Source organism: Oreochromis niloticus, linkage group LG12 (genome assembly GCF_001858045.2).
Source record: "Oreochromis niloticus isolate F11D_XX linkage group LG12, O_niloticus_UMD_NMBU, whole genome shotgun sequence".
NCBI lineage: Eukaryota > Metazoa > Chordata > Actinopteri > Cichliformes > Cichlidae > Oreochromis > Oreochromis niloticus.
The window spans coordinates 15675822-15699105 of record NC_031977.2 but is presented as its reverse complement, the minus strand read 5'-3'; the positions used below and the strand labels follow the sequence as shown (position 1 = coordinate 15699105).

Genomic DNA, 23284 nt, shown 5'->3' with positions numbered 1-23284 from the left:
AAAATAAAATAAAATAAAATAAAATAAAATAAAATAAAATAAAATACTATCAATTCTAGCTTATAACTCTTACTTGCACTTTCATCAAATCAAATCAAATCAAATTAGAAAATATTACACGTGTTTATAAAAAGATACTTTTGTGTGGAAGGTAATGTACAATATGACACAATAGGAAAAAATGATCACTTTATTTTATTCTTCACCATAAACATGTTTATTTGAGCTGTCAGAGAAGTATTCCACCACCACTTTTCATCAGCATTTCTATAAAGAGGTCTTTTCTCTGTATATTCTCTTCTTGGCAAAAGCATAAATGTCAACGAAGGGAGTGTGAGAGGCCCCTGTCTCTCAGAGATTCCCTAAAACTCCTGCTCAGCCAGGCATCTGAGCTGCTATTGTCTTGTGAAGGGAAAGGAACTTGCCCAGGCTTGCTCCTACCTCAGCATGCATGCAAGTCCTAAGCAACCGTCCTCAAGCTATGGCCAGCAGATGCTCACATATGTGCAGATGGGTGTTGTCACATCATGCTGTAGCCGTACTCTTAGAACTCTGGGGAAGAACCACTACTGTGAATTATAACACACGCAACACGCACACACACATACAACACACATCTGTAAACACACACGCTACAACTTCTCTGAACTATAATACGCATACACACAGTCACTTATTTTCACTTTAGCCCCTGTAGCTGACCATTTTCAAAGAAATGTTTGACCTATGAATCATTCAAGCAGAAAAAGACATCTAACCCAAGGGATGAATCAGTGTTGTGTCTACTCATAACAGACAACTTAACAGGGAATCTATTTTAAATTGTATCTTTAGCTCTTTGTTACTAGCAGCCCTTCACAAAAACGCAGACTTTGTACCCATTTCAATAGTTTGCCAATGTTACACAGTTTTAAAGGCAGAAAATAATATTTTTTACCAACAAGGTGATTCCCAAAGAGCTATTAGTCAAAGACTAGACACATTTTGGCATGGTGGGAAATTTGCAGAAGCTGGACTGGTGAAGAACAACATAAAGAGTGACAGGCTTGAGCAACTACAGCAAATGAACGGTGTTGGAAAGTCATGTCCTTAAGAAACAGGGAAAAAATCCAGCAAAGACATGACACACTTCAGTTGACCCATCTAGCGTTCACTGAAACCTCACCAGAAATAGTGTCAGTGGAAGGTTTGCTACCAAGAAGCCATACTTAAGAAAGGGAAAAGGGGAATAGGCCCAATTACACAAGAACTGGACTGAAAATCAATGGCAACAGGTTTTATGAAGAGATGAATCCAAATTTGAAATATCTGGTTTAAAATCATTGTTAATATGTACAGAGGAGGTCAGGAGAGAGGTACAATGAGATAATGTTATTCACCTCATCTATCAGTGGTCATAATGTTATGGCTGATTGGTGTACACTCTTAAGCAGTACTGTATATTTAGTTTTTGGCTTCGTTTTTATTAAATAAATAAAGACACAGTGTAATTTGTCGTGTGCAGTTGTGTTTACCTACCTTTAAAACCTGGTAAAGTCCAGATAGTTTTATGTTAATGCCCTGATACAAAAACCCTTATGGTTGAAAGTGGGTGCACTTTCTTTTTCTACTAGACTGAAGATGGAAATAAAGATGGCCATAGATACAAATACATGCCACACTGAAGGTCTGTAAGTGTACTGAATGAATGCGTATTGAATCTGTCAACTTCTCTGCTTTGATTTGGCAAAATTTCTCCTCTCTTCCTAATGGTGCAGACGGGTCTACCAAACCTTTATCTCAAAGTGTCTTGTACAGCACTTTTGAATTGCCAGAGGCCTCTGCAATAGCACTATTTATGCAGCCACATGGGCACAATAGGGGCATAATAGGGGATACGCATGGTTCATCTCTCACTCTGTCTCTTTCCTAAAGGGGGGAAACTGCTGATCCCAGAGGTCTGAAAGTCCGATGTCAGCTATATACAACAAACAAAAACATTTTGCCTATGTGTTGTACCTCCAATACATAAAAACATGCATAAACAATCCAATACACAACTAGCTACACACTCACAAAAAAGTCCTACGCAGATCATTTGCACTCAGCAGCTCTGTGCCTTCACTGTAGTATGTCAGGAACCACAATGGCCTTTGACACCAGACATCACACCTAAAGCTAACTTTAGGCTGACGGACCACAATGGGCTTCTCGTTCCCACAGAGCCTCTGCTTTTTTCTGCTTGATCTCTCGACAAAGCGGTGTTAGAGAAATACCAATTGAGCTTGAACAATCGCTCACAAAAGAGGCACTGACTTGGTGTTTCAAGCACTCTTGCTGAAGATACCACATTCTAGACCACGTGTTGTGATGGCAAATTACAACTGTTTGACTATGTGCCGCAATTATTGTTTTCTACTTGTAAAATATTTAAATCCAGGGGATTTCAGAGGAGACTTACTGCTTAAATTCTAAATGATTATAGGATTATTTTTAATATCTTCTCAGTAGAAGGCTTCTCAAATATTTTACATGGACAGCAGTGGTCTGCTTTAACATCAGTGGAGAGGGTGCAGAGTTGCATATATGCAATATTTTCGATATTTTTCTATTTTTACAAAAAATATATAATTCAACCTTTTGGCCACATGAAGTTTGGACGTCTGTAGCAACTGAGAAAGTTGGCGAACTCTGTGCACTATGCACTGCAGCATCCAATGGCTGAGTTACTTTTGTTCCCAATCACTTCCACTTTGTTATAATACCCCTAACAGTTGACTGTGGAATATTTGGCAGTGAGGGAAATCCACAACTGGACTTGTTGCGCATTTTTCGGGGATGAGGGTTTGTTTGTTTGTTTGTGTGTTTGTTTGGTTTCACCATATTGTTATATGGTGGGTAATCACAGTATGATTGTATATGACCAGTATGTGAACAGACAGTTTAAAAGAAAATAAAGGTGACTTTGAACATTGAATAAGGTTCAAACCCCATCGAGTTTGTAAATATTTTGCTTTTCCTCTTTTTGATTTTGTGTTTGGACATGCGCATATGCATGCTGTGCCTATGTCAACCTCAATAAAAAGCTGGGATTTGTGTAATTCTTTATGATGGCCAAAGGGCCAGAGGTCACTTTGCTAGTGAGGACAAAGATCAAAGAGGCAATGACATAACTCCTGCTGTGCATTCTTCCCACATTCTCTCCAAGCATCCCTCCACCTCCATCAAGGATGAAGGGTAGCATTTGGTCTGGGTCCGTATTCATCCAGGTTTGGACACCTGGCCTCTTTGGCCAGAACTCCAGGCTCCCTGTGTCCCTTCAGAGCATCCCTTAGGTGCTATGAATAGATACAGGCGTATGCTCGCTGCTGTCAGCTGGGCATTGGCACGTGTGGCTCATGCAACGCAATGCTCCAGACTGGCGTCACTGCACCGACAGCACATTCAGGTCACCATGGAAACAGGGATGAGCACAGCTACCCCTGCCCTGACATTCATTGGCTGCATTTTACAGACAAACTGCAATCTCTTATTCTTTCTCTTTCTCTTCCTGTCTTTGTTTTATCACCTCTTTCTTAAAAAAAAACAAAAAAACAAAAAACCTTTAATTCCCTCTCCATTTATTTGTTTACTTATGACGCTCAACAGGGAACTGGAGGTTTGAGAATCTACCAGAGGGCTTTATAGTCACCAAGTTTTAAAACCTTGGTGAGTTTTATCCTTATGGCTCTAAATTAAAAGTATGATTACAGGAAAGTATGGTGTCATGACAGTCCTCTCTGTTGTTTCCTCTTTAGCATGCGCTGTGAAGGTGACCACCTTAATGGAAGGGTGTGTGGGTCACTGCATTTTTCACTGAGGGACAACTGTTTTCTCAGGAGAAATGAGCAGATTGCAGTGTTTGTACTTCCGCTTCATTTGCCACTTTGTGTTTAATCACATATCATTTACTGTGTACTGGCCTGAAGGCAAAAAGCTGGCTTGGTAGTAGGGACAGGTACTGGGTTATTACTGAAGACACGAGTTACTGAGAAGTTATATCCTCTGCTGTAAGTGCTTTTTTAAAGTCTCCAGAGAATATCTATGAAACCGGTGGCAGCTTTCAGACTTTGGGTCAGTTCATATATAAACAATGACAGCTGTTTTTTTGTCATGATATTTCTTCTTCTTTTTCTTAGGCATTGCTGCAGGTAAAGAAGAGCACAAGAACTCAGCATTTCTCTCTAAACCAAAGATTTGTCTGTTTCTCAGACTTGGTCTCTCCCACATACTGTGAGCAGATTGATATATGATATTGTGGGACTCACTTAAGTGAGTAGTCTTTTACATTAGAGTCACAGAGGCTCAAGTTTCTAATGAGTTTACCAAAATGAAGGCTGACATCACGTTACATGATAAAACCAGACAGTTGGAATTTAAATTATTGAAGATGTGGATATGTACTGTATTGTATCTAGTAAGATTTTAATGTGTATGCACCTGTTGCTCAGCAGCATTTATGTTGACATAGAGAACAGGAAGGGAATATGTTTGGTAAATATAGTCAGTATGTCATATAGCCAATACACCCCAAGACAGAAAGAAAGAAAAAGGTCTAGATAGTCCAACAGTATCCAACAGTAAAATATGACCCCAATGGCAGCAAATTGCTGGAAACTTTACTATAACCCTGATGTAGAAAGTAGCTCACCATGGGGAAGAAGCTGATACAGTGTCTAAAGAACTTTTGAAAGTTGCAATATTGGTTTCGCTAAATGTCCTCACCCTGTTTTGATAGACTGAGCTTTGTTTAACTTGTCAGGAAAGAATTGCCCAAATATATTTGACACTCATTTCACACAGAAAATTCACACAAGAGTGAAACAGATGATCCTTGACTGGTTTGGGCTGCGAAACAGGAGAGCCTGATTGGCACTTGCATACACAAGAGCAACATCTGAATTTTACCACTTAAATCTTTTTAGTTTACACATGAATTATTTACACATGGTTATAAAGTCTAACAGCTGCTGAGAGGAAGGGCCTGCTATAATGCTCCTTTTTGAACCCTTTGGTGAACTACTTTGATTTGGTTTATTATTAGGTTTTCAGTTAGCATACTACATAACCACTGAATGATGCATTTTCACTTTTGGGCTTCCTCCTTAGCTTCCAAGTACCCACACACCACCCAACAGTTTCATCTTTCCACCACTTCAGATGACATGATACCAATCTATTTTCATTTCCTTATGTATAACCATTGCTTCCTTCATCTTAAACCTAACCTAAACCCAACTTGTGTTTTGTTTTACATAAAAGAGGTGGGTCCCAAAAATGTGACTGTGTAAGCAAATTTGCGTCCCTGCAACACGAGCAATGCAAATAAAATATACACATGGCTCTAATACATCCAGAGAGATAATGAACAAACATATGATGACAGCTGATGGAAATGTGTATGTGTTTTGAATTTAGTTTGTGCCCTGAAGATGTCCATTCATCTCTCTCATATTAACCCTATTAGCAGCCTCACTGACAGAGCACAATGATAAGGGTTGCCAGGATATCGCTGTTATTATTGCTGCGACTCTATTTTGAGACTCAATAACTCTCTCACCCACACGCTGGTAATGAGAGGAGGGTGAGAGGTGTTTAGGAATTACAAATGACCAAATTTTGATTTATTTCATAAAGCAAAGGTCTAAAACTCACCAGCTTTGAAGGTGTGGCATATCACAGTACCATTGTAGCTTAACCTCACAATCAAATGATTTATCTTTATGATAAAATCTGTTTTGAAGTGTGTGATTGAAAAGAGATAAGAAAATGAAAAAAAAAATTCAGCTGTCACTGATGCTATTCTTACAACAAACTATTTGCCATAACGAAACCTTGTATGAGGCACATTAAAAGTATGCTCAACGGTCGCATGCCAAATCTGAGCCAAGACTAACTTTATTTGAGAGACTGTTTGGAAAAGGAATCCATCATCATTTGAAAGGTGCTATCTGCACATATGGACACATACACATAAACACGCGCACTCACACGCCAGCGTCAGCACATCAGCGTCAGACAAGCCAAACAATGCCCACTGCTAGGCAACCATGCCATCCCAGTGCAGATGGCAGGGTCTGATCATGTTTATTTTACTTTAATCTAATGCTTTTAAGTCCCATTGCCTACCCATGCAATCTAACTGACGTTACTGGGGATATGCAAGTGGTGTGTTTGTGTGTGCGTGTTTGAAAGAGAAAGTGTCTGCGTGTTGAGGTCAGGACAGTCCTACTAATCGTGATTATATAATAGACTATACTTAAATGGTTAGTGTTTGCATGACTATGTGTTCAATTTCTATTTTTCAATAAGCTAAATAGTGAGATGAGGGAAGATCATTCGGGCAAGTTTGCAAGTTGTGGAAAGGCAGGGCCAGTTGTGTCATACATAAGATTTAAAAGTCTATTTTAGTGTTTAATGGTTAACCAAACAGTCGGGGACATAGTCACTTGTGAGTGGCAAAAGAAGTTTCTTTACAGAGCTACGCTTGTTAAAATGTTCTATGACTTTTAATTTACAGGGCAACAAGCAGTAAATTATAAAAGATAGGAACATAAGAGAATTGTTTTACTTGGATTTGACCATGTATGTGTGTGGTAGGTTCAGAGAAACTGGATCAAAGAATATTATTAACATACCAAAACTGTTTGGAAACCTAAAATCAAAAGTAATGACAGAGTAAAATGACAAAGTTTAATGTACCCGTGTCCTTATTTTATGCATGGAACCTCAACTTCTCATGATTTTTAGAGAACATTTGGGATATAGTGAGTCAGTTTTTACTGGATGTTTAGTCATTTTCCCCAAATTAGAGGCCCACACAGACAGGAAAGGTGGCTTGTCTTGGTTTGGACATGTGTGGGTGTAGTTTTCGATGTCTCAGTCTGGTGATGCACAGAAGCTGTGGCTACAGAGGTGAATGGGTTATCCCGGCTTATCTATAATCTAGTTTGTAGCAATAGAACAGATCTATCCTACTGCAATTTTTATCCACCCATTTGTGTCAGTGGTATATTTTTGTTTGCAGACTGGATGGAGTCTCCAGTCAGACTGCATTCCAATTATCATAATCATCTACTACAGTTTACACACCCTACTTTCTACTACCTTTCTCCTACTCAGTCTGTTTCACCTGTTTTGAAGTACTTGAAGTATTTATGTTTAGGCAAACCATTCGATCACATCAAGCACGTAAAGTCCATTTGAAATAAATGACCTAATATAAACAACCATAATTGCTCCAAATGACAAGATGACTGCAATAAATCTTATTTCAGCATTCATAGGTCAGAGTGTAAGTAATTTTTTAACACTTTGGAGTTCTGGAGAGGTTTGACTGTTTTAGATGATGCTTAATACATTTATCAGTACATACACCTGCATGAATTATGTTTGTGAGTCTGAGAGTGGAAATGAATGGCTCCAAGTCAAAAAGCTACATACTATTTACACCTGAATAGCATCTTCACTTTTACGGCTCATTATGACCAGAGTTGTGTTTTTAGTGACTGCAGACAGTTTGTTTAAGCAAAAAGAACAAACTGATGTTGCAGCTAGCAATGTCTTGTACTGTTGATTTGCATGGAAAAAGAAAGATGGAAACAAGACTCTAAATTATTATTAATGTTGCCCCATAATTGCTGGTAATAAGGAGCTGTTTGCTGACAGCTTTCCATATCAATTTGAAAGGTGATGATGTGTGTTCGTAACTAGTTTATACTCCTCCCAATTGGCTTCAATCCATTTTTGAATGTTGTGAATAACCACAGCAGACCCGACGGCATGAACATGTTTTGCATCCTTTATTTACACACACGGTTGGTGTACACTCACAACGGGCTGCAGCTCTGCCGCTGCCAGCCACACATATCAACAACAACCCCCAGTCACAGCACCCAGTGCAATACTTAAGACCGCATGGCATGCGGATGCTGTGCAGGTGCGACCGCCTTCCCAGCACGGCACCGCAGGCCATGCCCTGCCACAAATGTTTAAATGGAAAAATATCTCATACAGAATAAAAAAGCATATAAACTACATTATCAGTGTAACAATGATTTACAGACAATATTCACTCATATCTAAGTCTATAGGTCCACCATACCACTATCACTATCCCAATACACCATTTTGGATGAATTCTTTTGTGGATTTAGGCTTGTCTCAGTGTTACTGCCCAAACTGGCTAAATGTTAAGATCAAGGCTTTATAGGGGTCATCTGGTATGTGTCTCCTTGGTCTTTTTCTAGCTGAACATAGGGCTTTATTACTATGGCTTTGAAAACTGATCCAATTCCTTGGATAAGAACCTAAGCATCCTCAAGACATCTATGGACAATATAAAAACTGTACAAAAACCAACACATTCTATTTGTTAATCACTTACAAGTATATTTTGACCTAGTTCTGCTTTGTCTGTCTTAAGGCCACACTCTATCTGCACGTCTGTCAGTCAGCACTGGCAGGGGTTTTTTTACAGCTCCGTCAGTTTGTGGTGTGCCCCTCCTTCCTATTTCAGTGTGTTTAAAATGGAAGATCTATTTATGCAGCCTGTCTGTGGGAGCTGGTTTTCTGATTGCTTCGTCAGAGAGCTGGTCTGTCTGTGGCAGCAAGCTGGAGGGGCTTTAGGCTCTTCATCCCCCCTGGTGAGCCTCTATCCCAGCAGGCTTAGGGACACAGTCCTAGGCAGCTGCCACAAGGTTGGATTGGTAAGGAATAAATAGCTTTTCTCCACAACAATAATAAAGAAGAAAAAGCAAACAGATTCCACACCTGCTAATCCGTAACGCCTCAACCGGCCTTGATGGATGAACTTGTATTGCGGCATGGTTTTTATACCATTTGGGTTTGGTTGAAACCGTCAACAGTTTGGGCAGAGCACCGAACGAACTTGTTTTGTTGGTTATTCGTTTTTTCAGCTACAGAAAGAGGAATGTGAGACTCAAACGTAGCTTAAACGCTGAGATAACGAAACAAAAGGCCAGTGCTGTGATTGTTCCACAATTACTTTTCAGAGGGGAAAAGTCATACTCATATTGTCGTCAGCATTTCCTCTGTGACTTTATTGAAGTGACACATCAGGGCCTTTCATTGAAGGTCTGGGTGAATCTATTTTTGTCTTGTCACTCTCATTAATAAAAGATTTCAGACAGTCTACCAGGGAATATGAGTAGGAGAACATTGCTTCAATACTGTTATTACTTGACACACATGCACTAACATACATCCACATTTATATCATAGAATAGTTCATGCTGAGGTCTTATCTCCCCAACATTGTGTGCTCAGCTGTGTGTTACACCTAAAAGCCAACTATTGACAAGTATTGTGGCAGTACACAGCATGAGTGGCCCTGCGGCTGTGTACAGGGCTGGAGAACCGAGCAGCAGTATTGGCTCAGTTAACAAGGAATATATCACTGCAGCTGTTTGTCTTCACGTGTTTCACGTCTTATTCTCATTTTCTACCTACAGGCCTTCAGTTCTCCTTTTTGTTTGCTTCTTTCATGTGTCACTTCTGACCAACCTTGGCGTCTCTCTCTGTGTACTGTTCCAGTTAGTTATGTAATCTCAGTATCTATGTCATTTGGGACCTCATATTGACAGTTTAGTCCATCACCATCCCTCTCCTGCCAGTTTAGTTATCCACTTCACTCCAGGCAGCTGGGGAGCATGACACAATATTACACACCCGAAGTTATTGATCCCATAAAGACTGCATGTTCATGACACTGTCGCACACATTTATGATTCATATTTTGATGCGACCAGATCACTGACATGGCTGTAAGTTGGCACCAACCAAATTTAAGTTACATAAGTTGCCATGTGTGTGAGTTCAAAACAGTCTTGTCAGCTGATGTTATGTGACTGGTGTTGACTGCAAACCAGAAAAGATTAGAATCAGAATCAGAATCAGAATCAGAATCGTGTTTATTGGCCAAGTATATGTGCAGACAAATACAAGGAATTTGGTTCCGGTAGATGGTGGCTCTCGAGTACAGCAATGTAAATCACACACACACACACACACACACACACACACACACACACACACACACACACACACGTATCTATATATATATTACACATGCATACACATACATACACAAAGCTGTGTAAACCAACTATAAATAACTAATCTAAACGTATATACATAAAATACAGAAATGAAATGAGGTGGAATGAATACTACAGAATGTACATAAGGTGCAGTTGCAGTCTGGCAGTGGGAGCAGTGTGACAGTTCAACTGTTTAGAAGGGAGATGGCGAGGGGAAAGAAACTGTTCCTGTGTCGGGTGGTCCTGGTCTGCAGGCTTCTGTACCGTCTGCCAGAGGGCAGCAGATCAAAAAGTCTGTGTCCAGGGTGTGAGGGGTCTGTGATGATTTTCCCTGCCCGTTTCCTGGTTCTTGAGAGGTACAGATCCTGGATGGAGGGCAGGGGGGCGCCGATGATCCTTTCTGCTGCCCGTACAGTCCGCTGCAGTCTGCACCTGTCCTGTTTAGTGGCTGCACCATACCAGACTGTGATGGAGGAGCACAGGACAGACTCAATGACTGCAGTGTAGAACTGGATCAGCAGCTCCTGTGGAAGACTGTACTTCCCCAGTTGTCTCAGGAAGTACATCCTCTGCTGGGTCTTTTTGAGGATGGAGTTGATGTTGGTCTCCCACTTCAGATCCTGGGAGATGGTGGTACCCAGGAACTTGAAGATCTCCACAGTCGACACAGGGCTGGCTGATATGGTGAGGGGGGGCAGAGTTGAGGGATGTCTCCTGAAGTCCACTGTCATCTCTACAGTTTTAAGAGTGTTCAGCTCCAGATTGTGCTGACTGCACCAGAGTACCAGCCGCTCAACTTCCTGCCGGTATGCAGACTCATCACCATCCTGAATGAGGCCAATGACGGTGGTGTCATCTGCAAACTTTAGGAGTTTTACAGCTGAGTTCTTGGAGGTGCAGTCATTAGTGTAGAGGGAGAACAGTAGTGGTGAGAGGACACATCCTTGAGGGGCACCAATACTGAGGGACCGAGTTTCAGAGGTGATCTCCCCCAGCCTCACTTGTTGCTTTCTGTCTGTCAGGAAGCTGGTGATCCACTGACAGGTAGCTGGAGACACGCTGAGCTGGGAGAGTTTGGAAGAGAGAAGTTCAGGCACGATGGTGTTAAAAGCTGAACTAAAGTCCACAAACAGGATCCTGGCATAGGTTCCCGGGCGGTCGAGGTGTTGCAGGATGTAATGCAGCCCCATATTCACTGCATCATCCACCGACCTGTTTGCCCGGTAGGCAAACTGCAGAGGGTCCAGCTGGTGGCCTGTAATGTCCTTCAGATGGGCTAACACCAGTCGTTCGAAGGATTTCATGACCACAGACGTCAAGGCAACAGGTCTGTAGTCATTCAGTCCTGTGATGGTGGGTTTCTTGGGAACAGGGATGATGGTGGAGCGTTTGAAGCAGGAGGGAACTTCACACAGTTCCAGGGATCTGTTGAAGATGTGAGTAAAGATGGGAGCCAGCTGTTCAGCACAGGTCTTGAGGCAGGAGGGTGAGACACCGTCTGGTCCGGGGGCTTTCCTGGGCTTCTGTTTCTGAAATAGTCGGCTCACATCCTCAGTGTGTATTCTGAGTTTCAGGTAGGAGGGAAGGGGGGTGAGAGGTGTGATGGAGGTCGTTGAGTCTGGATTGGAGAGGGTGATGGTCGTCGTTGAGTCTGAAATGGGGAGGGTGGTGGTGGTCGTTGGGTCTGGATTGGGGAGGGTGGGGGTGGTCGTTGAGACTGGATTGGGGAGGGGGAGGGTGAAGGGGGGAGAAGTGGAAGGTGTGTTGGGGGTCATTGTCTGAAGAAGTGTCTCTGGGGAGGGGAGGGTGAGGCGTGGGAGCCTGTCCGTCTCAAACCTGCAATAGAATGTATTTAGCTCGTTGGCCAGGTCCTTGTTTGCTTCAACAGTGGGTGGGGGGCGTCTGTAGCTGGTGATTTCCTGCAGGCCCCTCCACACTGACGCAGGGTCGTTGGCTGAGAGCCGTTCTTCCAGCTTCTGGGAGTAGATCCTTTTAGCTGCTTTGATCTCTTTGGTCAGTGTGTTCCTGGCCTGCTTGTACAGGGCCCTGTCACCACTTCTGTAGGCGTCCTCCTTGGCCTTACGAAGATGTTGGAGTTTAGGAGTGAACCATGGTTTATTGTTGTTGTATGTGCAAAAGGTCTTTGTTGGCACACACACGTCTTCACAAAAACTGATGTATGATGTCACAGTGTCCGTGAGCTCATCCAGGTTATCAGATGCAGCTTCAAAAACAGTCCAATCAGTGCAGTCAAAACAGTCCTGCAGTTCCTGCTTTGCTGCGTTAGTCCACTTCTTCACAGTTTTGACTACAGGCTTGGCACGTTTGAGTTTTTGCCTATAAACTGGAATAAGATGGACCATGCAGTGATCAGAATGTCCCAAAGCTGCCCGGGGCACAGAGCGATTGGCATCTTTTACAGTGGTGTAACAGTGATCCAGTATGATGTTGTCCCTGGTGGGGCAGTCTATGTGCTGTCTGTATTTAGGGAGTTCGTGGTTGAGGTTTGCTCTGTTAAAATCCCCAAGGATAATTGTAAAGGAATCCGGGAATTTCCTTTCCAGGGTGGTGATCTGGTCAGCCAGCTCGCACAGTGCGTTGTTCGCGTTGGCCTGAGGAGGGATGTAAACTCCGACCAGCATGAAGGAAGAAAACTTCCGCGGTGAATAAAACGGTTTACAATTGATGAAAAAACTTTCCAAGTGTGGGCTGCAGTGTTTCTGTAACACTGTGACATCAGTAAACCAACCTTCATTAATGTAGAAGCAGACTCCACCACCCTAGAAGCCTGGGATTTAATACATGCTTAGCTCTAGCCTGACAAACAGCACACGATTCCTCGCTGACCTGATTCTTCTTATCTTGTCATGATAAGGTGGAATTATGATACCTGTTTGCCCGACATAACCTTAATAAAAGAAAAAACAGAGGCTCATATGACCTGTCATAAAGACGAATAGTATAGGACAAGACAATGGCAAGTTTTGTTTTCGGTTAAGGTCATTTCAATAAAAAAGAAAATCCTAGAAAACTTATCTCTGTTGTACTTTGTAATGGTTTTCTTGCATTATTTGCAGAGTAAATCTGCAGCATTGGGTAAAATAAAGAACAGAGTGTATGTGCTTTCATTAAAGTTCATGCATTTTTTTATGAAACCGTAACTAAACTGAGAGATTCTTTTATCCTATATAAACGTGTGTTAACTCCTCTAACAAGGACAACTGGTAAGATTTTGCTAATTTTAACCAGGTAACTTGCAGCTTTCCAGGTTCCATGAAATTAGCCCTGGTGCTTTTTTCACAATATTGCCAACTGACAAGCAAACAGCTAGACTGAAAACTACTACAGCTTCAGCTTCAGGTCCCGCAATGGTGGAGGAAAAATAATAATAATAAAAAAGGTAAAAAATCCATTGTATACGTCCTCTAAACTGTTAGCAAAACAGACTGTAAAAAAAAAAACTTTGATCAACTAACATTCTGAAATCTGACAGATGTTAGACTAGACATGGGATAAAGATAAGCTCCATATGAACCCATCTCAGCAATTAGCCACTTTAATAAAAAGGCTGACCTCCATCTGTAATATGTGCATGTATACTTAGTAATATAAAATGCCTGCGTCCAGCAGTCTGCACACAGTATCCAATCATAATTTGGCCTTTTTGTAAGGGACTGACTGTCAATAACCCTGAAGAAACTAAAATAAAACCCAACCCAACTCCATACTGCTCTCTAATTAACTATGCCCTGCAGCCTCTTCCTAAAAATATTAGCCCACAGCCCCATCTCCTGTTGCATTTTGGAATTACAAAATAAAAAGTCAAGCACAACTTTCTTTACAAAGTATTTACTGGCGTAGTTATTTTACACATTATGCCTGAAAAGAATAATGTTTTAAAGATACAGTCACGTAAATTTCTTCTTCAAACACATTCACAATAGTTTCCTGTACAACTATTTTAAAACCATTGTACCAAACCTTTCTAAAAGTTATAAATATTTGTTAAATACTTAAAACCTGAATTGTATTATTTACTAATGATTTAAACCAAACACTGAATTGAAAAACAAAAACCCAAAGCTAATTATAAAACACTGGGAGAGGAGTTTACCACTGTTACGAATCCCTTTTTTTTCACAGCATTCAATCAAATTATTTTCCTTCTCTTGTGTAACAGGGGAACTGTTCAACAATTCAGCACTTACCTTACTGCATTGTAAGTAATTAACTATTGATTATTTATTTATATTATGTTGAGAAAATAGGAAATAGGTTGAGTGATACACTGAAACATCTACAAATATAAGTACGAATACAGTATGTAAGACAAACACAAAGTCTGTACAGTTCTGAAGAGCTTGAAAGTCAATATTTGGATGCATGTCTTTGGATTGTGGAAGGAAGCCACAGCACCTGCAGAGAACCCACACTGACACAGAGAGAGTAAACTCCACACAAAAAGGCCCGAGGCAGATGGCGGAATTCAACCTTGCTGTGAGGCAACAGTGCTAACCACCACTCCACCATGCTACAGGGCTAAAAATACTGTTTAAAATAGCTTGTTGTGTTGTTGACACAACACCAGTTAAGGGCTTTTTCATGCTTGAATGATTTACAGGTCAGTGTTAAGCGGCTTAACAGAAAAAACATTCCCCTGGAAATTGTCAGCAACAAGGACCGCACTGAAAATAAGTGAAAATGTAGCCCAAAGAAAAAAAATGTAAAGAGCAATGCTGTGTGCACTACTGCACTCTGACACTATTACAGATGCTGATTTTTGAAGTCTGTGCTGATAACAGGCAGGACGGTTCTTTTCCTCCTTAGCTAGGCGGATATAGTGTTTTGACTCAAAATAAAAGATTTACGCTTCACCTCAGTTAATCTTAAATTAGTTGAAACTCAGAGAAGGTCCCGGGCATTTCTGGGATTTATTTTAAATATGACTTTCGTCTTTACAAAGCTTTTGCAATCGTTTATTTGCCCTGTTACAACATTTCTGAAATTTTCTGCTTACACCAGATTTAAAATCAGCATATATGCTTTTAAAAAATGTATATCATTTTTTAAAGTTTCAACAGTTGATATTGTGTCTTTGTGCTATTTTTCAAATAACTACTACTTACTGAAACAATTACAAAAAAATTACATTTTACACAGTTTACCAGCTTTTTGTGGATACAGGCCTGCAGACGCACAAACAAATACCAAAATACCTCCAAAAAAACTGTTCAATATACCAAAAAAAACAATTAATACACTTAGCCTCAATGAAGTTAGAGTCCTATGACTGGATGTAGCGGATAATCTCACTCAGATCATAGCCTGTCACTGCAAAGGCATAGCCATCGCCATCGCAGAACTTGGCGCCACAGATTTGTGTATCTGTCACACACTCGTTATGCAAATGCACAACCTAAGAGGAAATGAGAAAAACACACAGTCAGGTTCTGTGTGAGAGTAAGACATAAGTGATCTTGTGTCAGTCATCCTGGTGTGTAGGATGACTGGGGGAGACTGCAATGGACTGTCCCTCTTTTTTAAATGTATTCAGGAAATGTGCTCTGTAGTCTGTCTTGAGACCACTTACCTCCACACTGTTGGTCTCTGGGGTGATAGTCATGTGCCATACTCTGACAAGAGAGTCCTCAGCAGCAGATAAAAGCTAGCGTAGAGAAGGAGATGGTCATCCTTCAGGTGATTTGAGGTAAACTATTAATATTACTACTAAAAATATGTTTAAATGTAAATATACTTCAAATTTTCACTTATTAATGTCTAACTGACAAAGATGAATCTGTTACTTCCAGCTGTGAAAAAGCTAAATTAAAAAAGGCATTATTATACACCTGTTTGATACAACTCACCAATCCAGAAAAAGGAGCAATGTCTACTGAGTATATCCAGCGAGCATGAGCGTTGATCTCAGCATGCAAAATTCCTGTAACTGCCTCGTAGAGTCGAATCTGGCCTGTGCCGTAACCTGCCACCACTGTGCCCTTCCACAGCTTGACAGATGAGCAGCTCATACTGAGAACATTGAGGACCAATGCCATCAGGGAACCAACAGAAACCATATTTAGATTAGATTAGAGAATGACAGGAAATAAAACACATAAATAAGTCAGTGTAAAAAATGCCTTCGGTCAGAACAGACAGCATTTTTCAAGTCCTGAGTCAAGTCTCTGCTGGATTTTTTTCCCTATTTCTTAATGATATGACTTTAAGATAGCATTAATCTGCTGTAAAATTGATTTTTATGCCACTTCTTATTTTCTCTTCCACTTGTCCTGTATCCTCTGTGTTTTTAAGGAACCACTGCAAACCATGCCAAAATATCCCAGGTTTTCCAGTAACAGCTCTTTGAGAAGCATCTTGTTGATAAATATAATTTTATTTCTGTCAAACTGTGTTATCTTTAGCATTTTTCATTGAATCAACTAAAGAAATGGGAACGAACTACATATTTTTGCAACAGGCTCCTAGTAGAGGCTAAAGATACCATTTAAAAAATTCTTCTAAGCTCAGTTGTCTATTATTAAACACAACAATGGTTAGGTAGAATTTCATGCTTGAATAATTAATAGGTCAGTGTTCAGTGGCTTAGTAAACAAAAAATATTCTTCTGAAAATGGTCGGGTACAAGGACTGAACTGAAAATGACTGAAAAGCAGCCAGTGTCCAAACAAAATACCTTCAGAAAACCCAGAGAACTACTGTTCAAGACCCATGGGTCCTTCGAAGCAAGATATGAAGAAAGGGGTGGCTCAAGACTTTTGCACAACACTGTAGAAAATTACTTTGTGAACTTACTCAAAACCAGGGATCTTGTTGAGCAGCTGAAACTCCTCCCCAGACTTCCACACACATAGGTTTCCCCCATCATCTGCAGTGACAAGATTAGCTATGCACTCCTAAAGGAACAGAGAAAAGGATATTGTAATTCTTAGAACGATCATAGTTGTTAAAATTATTACATAAGGTATTTATTCATTTAATCTATGATTCATGCAAAAAGCGTACACTGTCATGTACGAACAAAGACTGTGACAAACAGACTGCAAAACACACATATGCGCCTTACCTGGCTGCCAGAACACTCTGAGGCCATGTCAGTGATGGATTCTTTGTGCTCCTCCAGGACTTCAGACAAGGTAATATTACTTCCTTTACTGGGGACATCAAATACTAAAATTGCACCAGATGAAACTCCTATAGAATGAGAAAGGGACAAGTAGACTGAATGAGATTGGGACAAGCAGACTGTAGACCTGTGGTCTTTGGACTACACAAAAACTGAAAAGACAAAAATTCCACCCAGCACTTACCCACACATATATAATTCTCGTAGACTGCTGCTATCCCTCGGGCAAACACTGCCTGTGCTGGGACAGAAATTAGGTCTGTGAGTGCACCAAATCTAATAAATAACTCAGGGTTAATAATTTTCTGTGTCACACGCAAATATGTGATAAGTATGAAATTTATGAAGTTGAATACAAATTTGCAGTGATCAAACACAAATAACAGTATTTATCAGCAAGCATAAGAAAATCTGAAAATGTTTTTATTGCCATAGTGATGTCATAATACTGGTGTAAATCTTAAAAAAAAAAATCACTAAATAATGAAGACATCCCACTGATGTTGATATTATGGGGATGGATGAATTGAACTTAATCATCTTCAGGAACAAGTGATTCACTGTAACTCATTATATCTCAACATACTGCACACTATTTCAATGGTTTCACACTCTATTAGTGAGTCCCTACATGTGTAGTAGAATAGTTACAACTAAATGTTGCATACTTACCTGTAGGTGTTTCTGGAGTATCCAGTGCATGCCAGTACACCATGATGGAGCCATCAGATTCATACATCTAAAGGAATACATACACACAGTAAAAACGAATTATAAGATAAGTAAAAAGCTACAAAACAGTATTTATTGCTTGTGGTAATCTATGACAGATTAAATTTAAATTAATGTAATACTACTGTCTCATAATGTGTAATTATAGCCACTATAAGTATAAAATTAAAAGACATAACAGTGCCTCCCTTTCTGTTAGTGGTCACCACAGCAGATCATCTGCCTCCATCTTACTTTCTCCCTACATGTAGAGGGTTATCAGTAGGGACATGCATGTCTTTCTTCACTGGCAGCTCCATGTTTAACATCCTTTTCCACATGTCCAAACCATATCAGCCTCGTCTCTCTAACTTCATCTCCAAACTGCTTGACCTGAGCTGTCCCTCTGATGTACTCATTTCTAATACTGTTCCGTCTTATCATGCCCAGCAAAAATTCAATCACCTTCAATTCTATAGCTGCCAGCTCTGCCTCCTGTCTTTCAAATCATGCATCTTAGCAGGTCTCAGTACCATCTTGTAAAGTTTCCCTTTAACCCTTGCTATTCTGTTACAAATCACCTCTGACACACGCCTTCACACACTCGTGCACCCTCATCTCCTCTGTCAACCTGTCCATCACCATTGCAAACAAGAAAGGGCTCTGTGACGATCCCACCCACACCTTGAACCCATCTGTCAGTCCTGCTGCACACCTCACCACTGTGTTACTATCCTCATACAAGTCCTGCTATTGACATCAAAACTGAGAAAATAACAACACCTACCTGGATGCCCTTTTGAGACGTCACCACAAGCAGATCACGAGAGGGGAGCACACAAAATGCAGCCTGTTACAAAAAAAATGTATTATTTTTAAGCTTAATTGTTTTTTGAGTGTTATTTTTGTAGCTCTGCATTCCACGTCACAGGACTATATATGTACTGTATTATTTATATATGCATTCCACATTGTAATATATGTGATGTAATGTAACTGAAGAAAAGTGTTAAGCCATTTTTACACATTGAGGGAAAAAGTAGATGTCTGAAAAGAAGTTGTTATATATATACCAAATTAAGGATGCTTCCAACATTTCTAAAGTAATGCTTTAACATTCGTTTTGTAGGACTTTTAAGTTTGTTGTGTCAAATAATATACTGGAAATAAATGCAATTTTGTTGAAGGGAGATTATTTTGCCTTGGACTCGCCACCGTATACCAAGTGCATTCATTTCGTGTACATTTAGAAAGAATACTACTGTACGTTTTACTGAAGTCATCACTGATCTTTTAGCTGTTCTCAGTGAGTATAATAAGGTAAAATGGGGAGCAAAAGAAGTTGCACCGTGACCTAACCTGCATGATAAGCGAAGTGCTTGTAGCAACATTGGGCTCCTTGGACTGCAGCTGACGGTGGGTGTAGTTTAGACCGTCCCAGGACGCGCTGACCATGTTGACCATGTTAGCATGGACCACGGTGAAGTGGGTGAGGCGCCTCGGTGCGATGCGCAGCACGCTGAGGTTGTTGTACAACGCTGATGCGCTGTTTTTTATCTGGATACTCTTTTCTTTGTGATACATTTGGTCTTCTTTGTAGGGCACAATTGACCGAACAATGTGTAATCTAATCTGATGGCGGACTAAAAAAAAAAAGAAGAAAGACAGAAAATAAAGATACCATAATTAAATAACAAGTAATCTCTTCAAAAACATTCCCTACCCACTAGCCTGCCGTTAATTCATAGCAAATGCAACGCTAACCACTTAACATTAGCAGCAAGCTAAGTATCTTAGCGCGATAATAAATACAACCGGACAGCCTTATATATTGGACATAAGTAACACAAAGTTTTAAAAATGTTTTCCCTCCCTCATAGCTGTTGCCTCAATCGATTATTCCAAATTAAGTTAATGTAAACGACGGGCTTCTCTGGCTTTTGCTAGCAACAGGATTACCTATGCGTCCTCTGCAGCCATAGAGACGACGTAACTCTACGTACTACGTCAGCTATGCGTGCTTGGTTGCGGGGCAACTGTGAATAGTACTAATCTGAGGATAAAGGTAAAGTTTCCAAGTTTTGGCATGAGAACATTGTTTATTAAAAAGAAGCCTAACACCGATTGTGTTGGGATATAACGATATATATAAATGTAGCGCTTTTACTTGCAGTGTAATTAGCTACCTTAAAGTAAAGGTCTATGTCCCTATCTCCTCTGTTTGTGTGCTTCGTGTATGGCTGTAACGTGTATCCGGATAACGAAGCATTTGTTTTGATAACAGTGATTTTAGGGTTAATATTTGAAACTGTGTAGAGTGCTTAAAAACGCATACTCTATGTGCAAACTACTCATTATTATTAAGATAATAACAGGAGTAAAAATAAAAAAGATAACTGTTCTGCGCACCGAATTTAACTAGCAATAGTAGCCAGTTGGCTGCCTGTGTAAAAATGACATTCGCAGCAGGACAAAACCATATTAAAATGTTTTTGTTTTGTTTGTTTTTTAAATATACAGGTCATTGTTTGTATTCTTGCCTCCTGTGTGGGGATCACGTAAAGTGGTGTCTGTTAACGTAGAATTGTGACTTTTGGGCCCGTTATTTTGCGATTTGATCATCTAACGGAATTAAAGCCACAAACTTGCTGATTGATGCACTAACCGAGCTTTTGAATGCCCTGACTGCAACTGCCAGCATACTGACCTTTACACGACCATAAAATAGATAAAAATAAAATAAACTTTTTTATTGACCAAAGAATAAAATAAATAGCTTGAAAAATGACAGCTATCTGGCATGACATTATCTAAAATGCTTTGTACTGTATGGATAAAAACACAAAATAATGCCCATACATTTACTACCTCCTCTGCTCCTCCTAAAACCCTAAAAGTATGACTTTCCCTTATTGCAACCTTTAAATGTCTACATTGTCACCAAATCACAAGGTCAAAAGGTCAATCAAAAGGCTTCAGTACTGTTTCTTGATTATTTCTTTAACCAACTGAGCACACCAAGATCTTCATCATTACATAGAATTTTGGTTTGTGATAATGCCAGTTTTTTTTTTTAGTTTTCCATGATTTAACTTTTTGTAGTTTATATTTCACACCAGCCTCTGAGCAAAAATGCCACGCTCTGCAACCAAGCTTCAAACTGACAAGCGCAGATGTAGGTCATCTGTACAGGTGATCTCACCTGCAGCACAAGAGCAGAAAGGGGAAGATATAATCCCAGGTCGCTTGACCCGGACCCAGTGGACAGATATGTTGCTTCAGGAGGATGCAGATGAGGCAGTGGGGGAAATCTTAGATGAGCTGCTGAGGAAGGTCATGAAAGGATGTCTTGATGTGTATACTGAGAGCCAGGTAAAACTGCTTATCAGCTTTTTGTTGCTTTTTTCTTTTACAGTCAGTTCAATATTACCGTTATAATACCTACAGTCATTAACCAAATACTTTCTCTTGCTTTTATCCATAAATAATATATATTGCATTTCACATCTGTGATATTGTCTGTCTTTGGCAATAAGCTACCAACTTTCTCCGCATCTTGGGCCAAGAGGTACCTCACACAGATTGTAGAGCACCAAATCTTGTGCCTAGATGAGGCAGAAGGACCAGGCGAAAGATCAAGAACAGAAGATTCTGAGCCTGTGCCACCAATTTCCGATGCCTGGGCTCAAGGATGTGTGCCTGTTCTTATCCATCAACAACATCTTGCTGCACAGGAGGTACTCTTATCAGTCTCTTCCATTTGTCTTCTATTCAAATGCCACCATTAAGTTATTTGTATTCACATCTACACTACATCTATATCGCTCTATTCCTTTGTAACAGAAGGCTGACATTGACCAGGTTCCAGCACAGAGAGAGGCACGAGTCAGCCAGCAATGAATGCTGAGGTCCAAATAAAAAGCTTCTCAAAGCGAGTTAAAAAAGAAACAAGTCCAGATTAACCAGCCTTCCCAGTCTACCAGTTTAAAGCCGATAGAGAGCGATGCTATCACGGTCCTGGATCGGAGACTCGGTGTTTTGATTTTTGTATTATAATTATTGATCTTTGATTACATCATGGTTTATGATGACCAATGTTTTGGTTTATGTTTTGTATTTCTGGCTCTCCAGTTGTTCTTGGTTTGTGATTTCGAGTTCTTAGGTTTTGGTTCCTGTGCCCCTCATGTTTAGTGTAGGTTTTGTTCTGTCCTCGTGTTTATTCTCTTGTTCCCTAGTCAGTCGTGTCTCATGTCACTCTTGTCCCTGTACTTCGTGTTCCCTCTGTTCAGTATCAAGTCCATGTCTCTGTACCTGTCCTGTGCTTCCTGTTTTATTTTGACAGTCACTGTTCTGTGTTCAGTCTCTGTCCTCATGTTTTCTCTGTGCCTGTCCCAGTCCCACATCTCATGTCTAGTCTCCCTGTCTCTATGTTCCCGCTGTAAGGTGTCAGTTATGTTGTAACGTTAAGCTCGTGTCTCTGAGTCTATAACTGTACGTACGTGCCATATTTCCTGTTTTACGCTGATATTCTCGTGTGCTATGTCGGTGTGTCTAGTTTGGCTCCCCTTGCCTCGGCATGTTTAATTAGGTTCAGCTGTGTCTCCCCCCGTTTGTTTCCTTGTTTCCCTGTGTGTTCTCTTTTGCTCCTTGTTGGATCGTCTGTGTTACTCCTGCGTCCTCTCCTGTGTGTCATTGCTTCCGTCTCAGGTTTTCTAGTTATGTTTCAGGTTAGCTTTGCCAGTATAGGTTTTGTTTGTTCTTTTCTAGTTGTCCTTGCCGTTTATTTTTAACATCTGTTCAGCCCTAAATTAAGGCTCGTCTTCTGTTACCATCCACATTCATCTCCATTGTCTGCGTTTGGGTCCACTCTTCTATCTCCATGTGGTTTGCCTCAAACCATGACAGATGCGCCTGTGCTGCTGTTTTCTGTTGATCAGGTTGCAGGAGGTCCATCACCTCGGGTCACCCCACTGCTTCAGCCCAAGAGCTGTGACAGCTGATTAGAAGACGTAGCAATGTCTGTGGTTGAGCCATACATTAACACAATAAATTTGAAAAAACTATGATAATTGTACAAGTCTGTCTTTTTTTTTTTTAACTCATTCCAGTTTCCCACCATGTGATTTGAGCTACTCTGCATTTAATATACAGAAATTAAATACAGTATTTATAATCTAAAAAAATGTTGCTATATAAAATAACACATGATAAAGGTGAGTTGTCCCAGGAACGACATTGCACCTGAAAGTTTTATTCGTAATACATTATATGCATTGGAGTCTTTTTATACTGTGTGCAAAAATAAACACTGAGACCTTATTATTTATGTATCTCGTAAAATATACTTTAC

The 23284-nt window shown here is 40.3% G+C and overlaps 2 protein-coding genes across 6 annotated transcripts; one reads left to right on the top strand and one right to left on the bottom strand.

Moving 5' to 3' along the window:
• Window positions 1-210: 210 nt before the first annotated feature.
• On the bottom strand, window positions 211-19937 carry wdr54 (WD repeat domain 54). Of its 3 annotated transcripts, XM_013264628.3 has the most exons (11): window positions 19894-19937; window positions 19294-19577; window positions 18722-18784; window positions 17896-17962; window positions 17408-17464; window positions 17164-17291; window positions 16893-16993; window positions 15947-16109; window positions 15670-15744; window positions 15346-15495; window positions 211-552 (listed from the first exon to the last, which is right to left on the bottom strand). In XM_013264628.3, the coding sequence occupies exons 2-10, from the start codon at window positions 19516-19518 to the stop codon at window positions 15364-15366; spliced, it is 1011 nt and encodes a 336-aa protein (XP_013120082.1). In that variant the 5' UTR covers window positions 19519-19577; window positions 19894-19937; the 3' UTR covers window positions 211-552; window positions 15346-15363. The 3 variants fall into 3 exon arrangements, with proteins under 3 accessions (XP_013120082.1, XP_003456112.1, XP_005473268.1); XM_003456064.5 differs by lacking the exon at window positions 211-552 and having other exon boundaries at window positions 14093-15495; XM_005473211.3 differs by lacking the exon at window positions 211-552 and having other exon boundaries at window positions 14093-15495; window positions 19808-19906.
• c20h2orf81 (chromosome 20 C2orf81 homolog) lies at window positions 19905-22998 on the top strand. 3 transcript variants are annotated; one of them, XM_013264629.3, is made up of 4 exons: window positions 19905-19999; window positions 21054-21306; window positions 21471-21671; window positions 22867-22998. In XM_013264629.3, exons 2-4 carry the CDS (start codon window positions 21067-21069, stop codon window positions 22936-22938), a joined length of 513 nt encoding a protein of 170 aa, XP_013120083.1. In that variant the 5' UTR covers window positions 19905-19999; window positions 21054-21066; the 3' UTR covers window positions 22939-22998. The 3 variants fall into 3 exon arrangements, with proteins under 3 accessions (XP_013120083.1, XP_005473271.1, XP_005473270.1); XM_005473214.4 differs by having other exon boundaries at window positions 21781-22998; XM_005473213.4 differs by having other exon boundaries at window positions 21778-22998.
• Window positions 22999-23284: the final 286 nt, after the last annotated feature.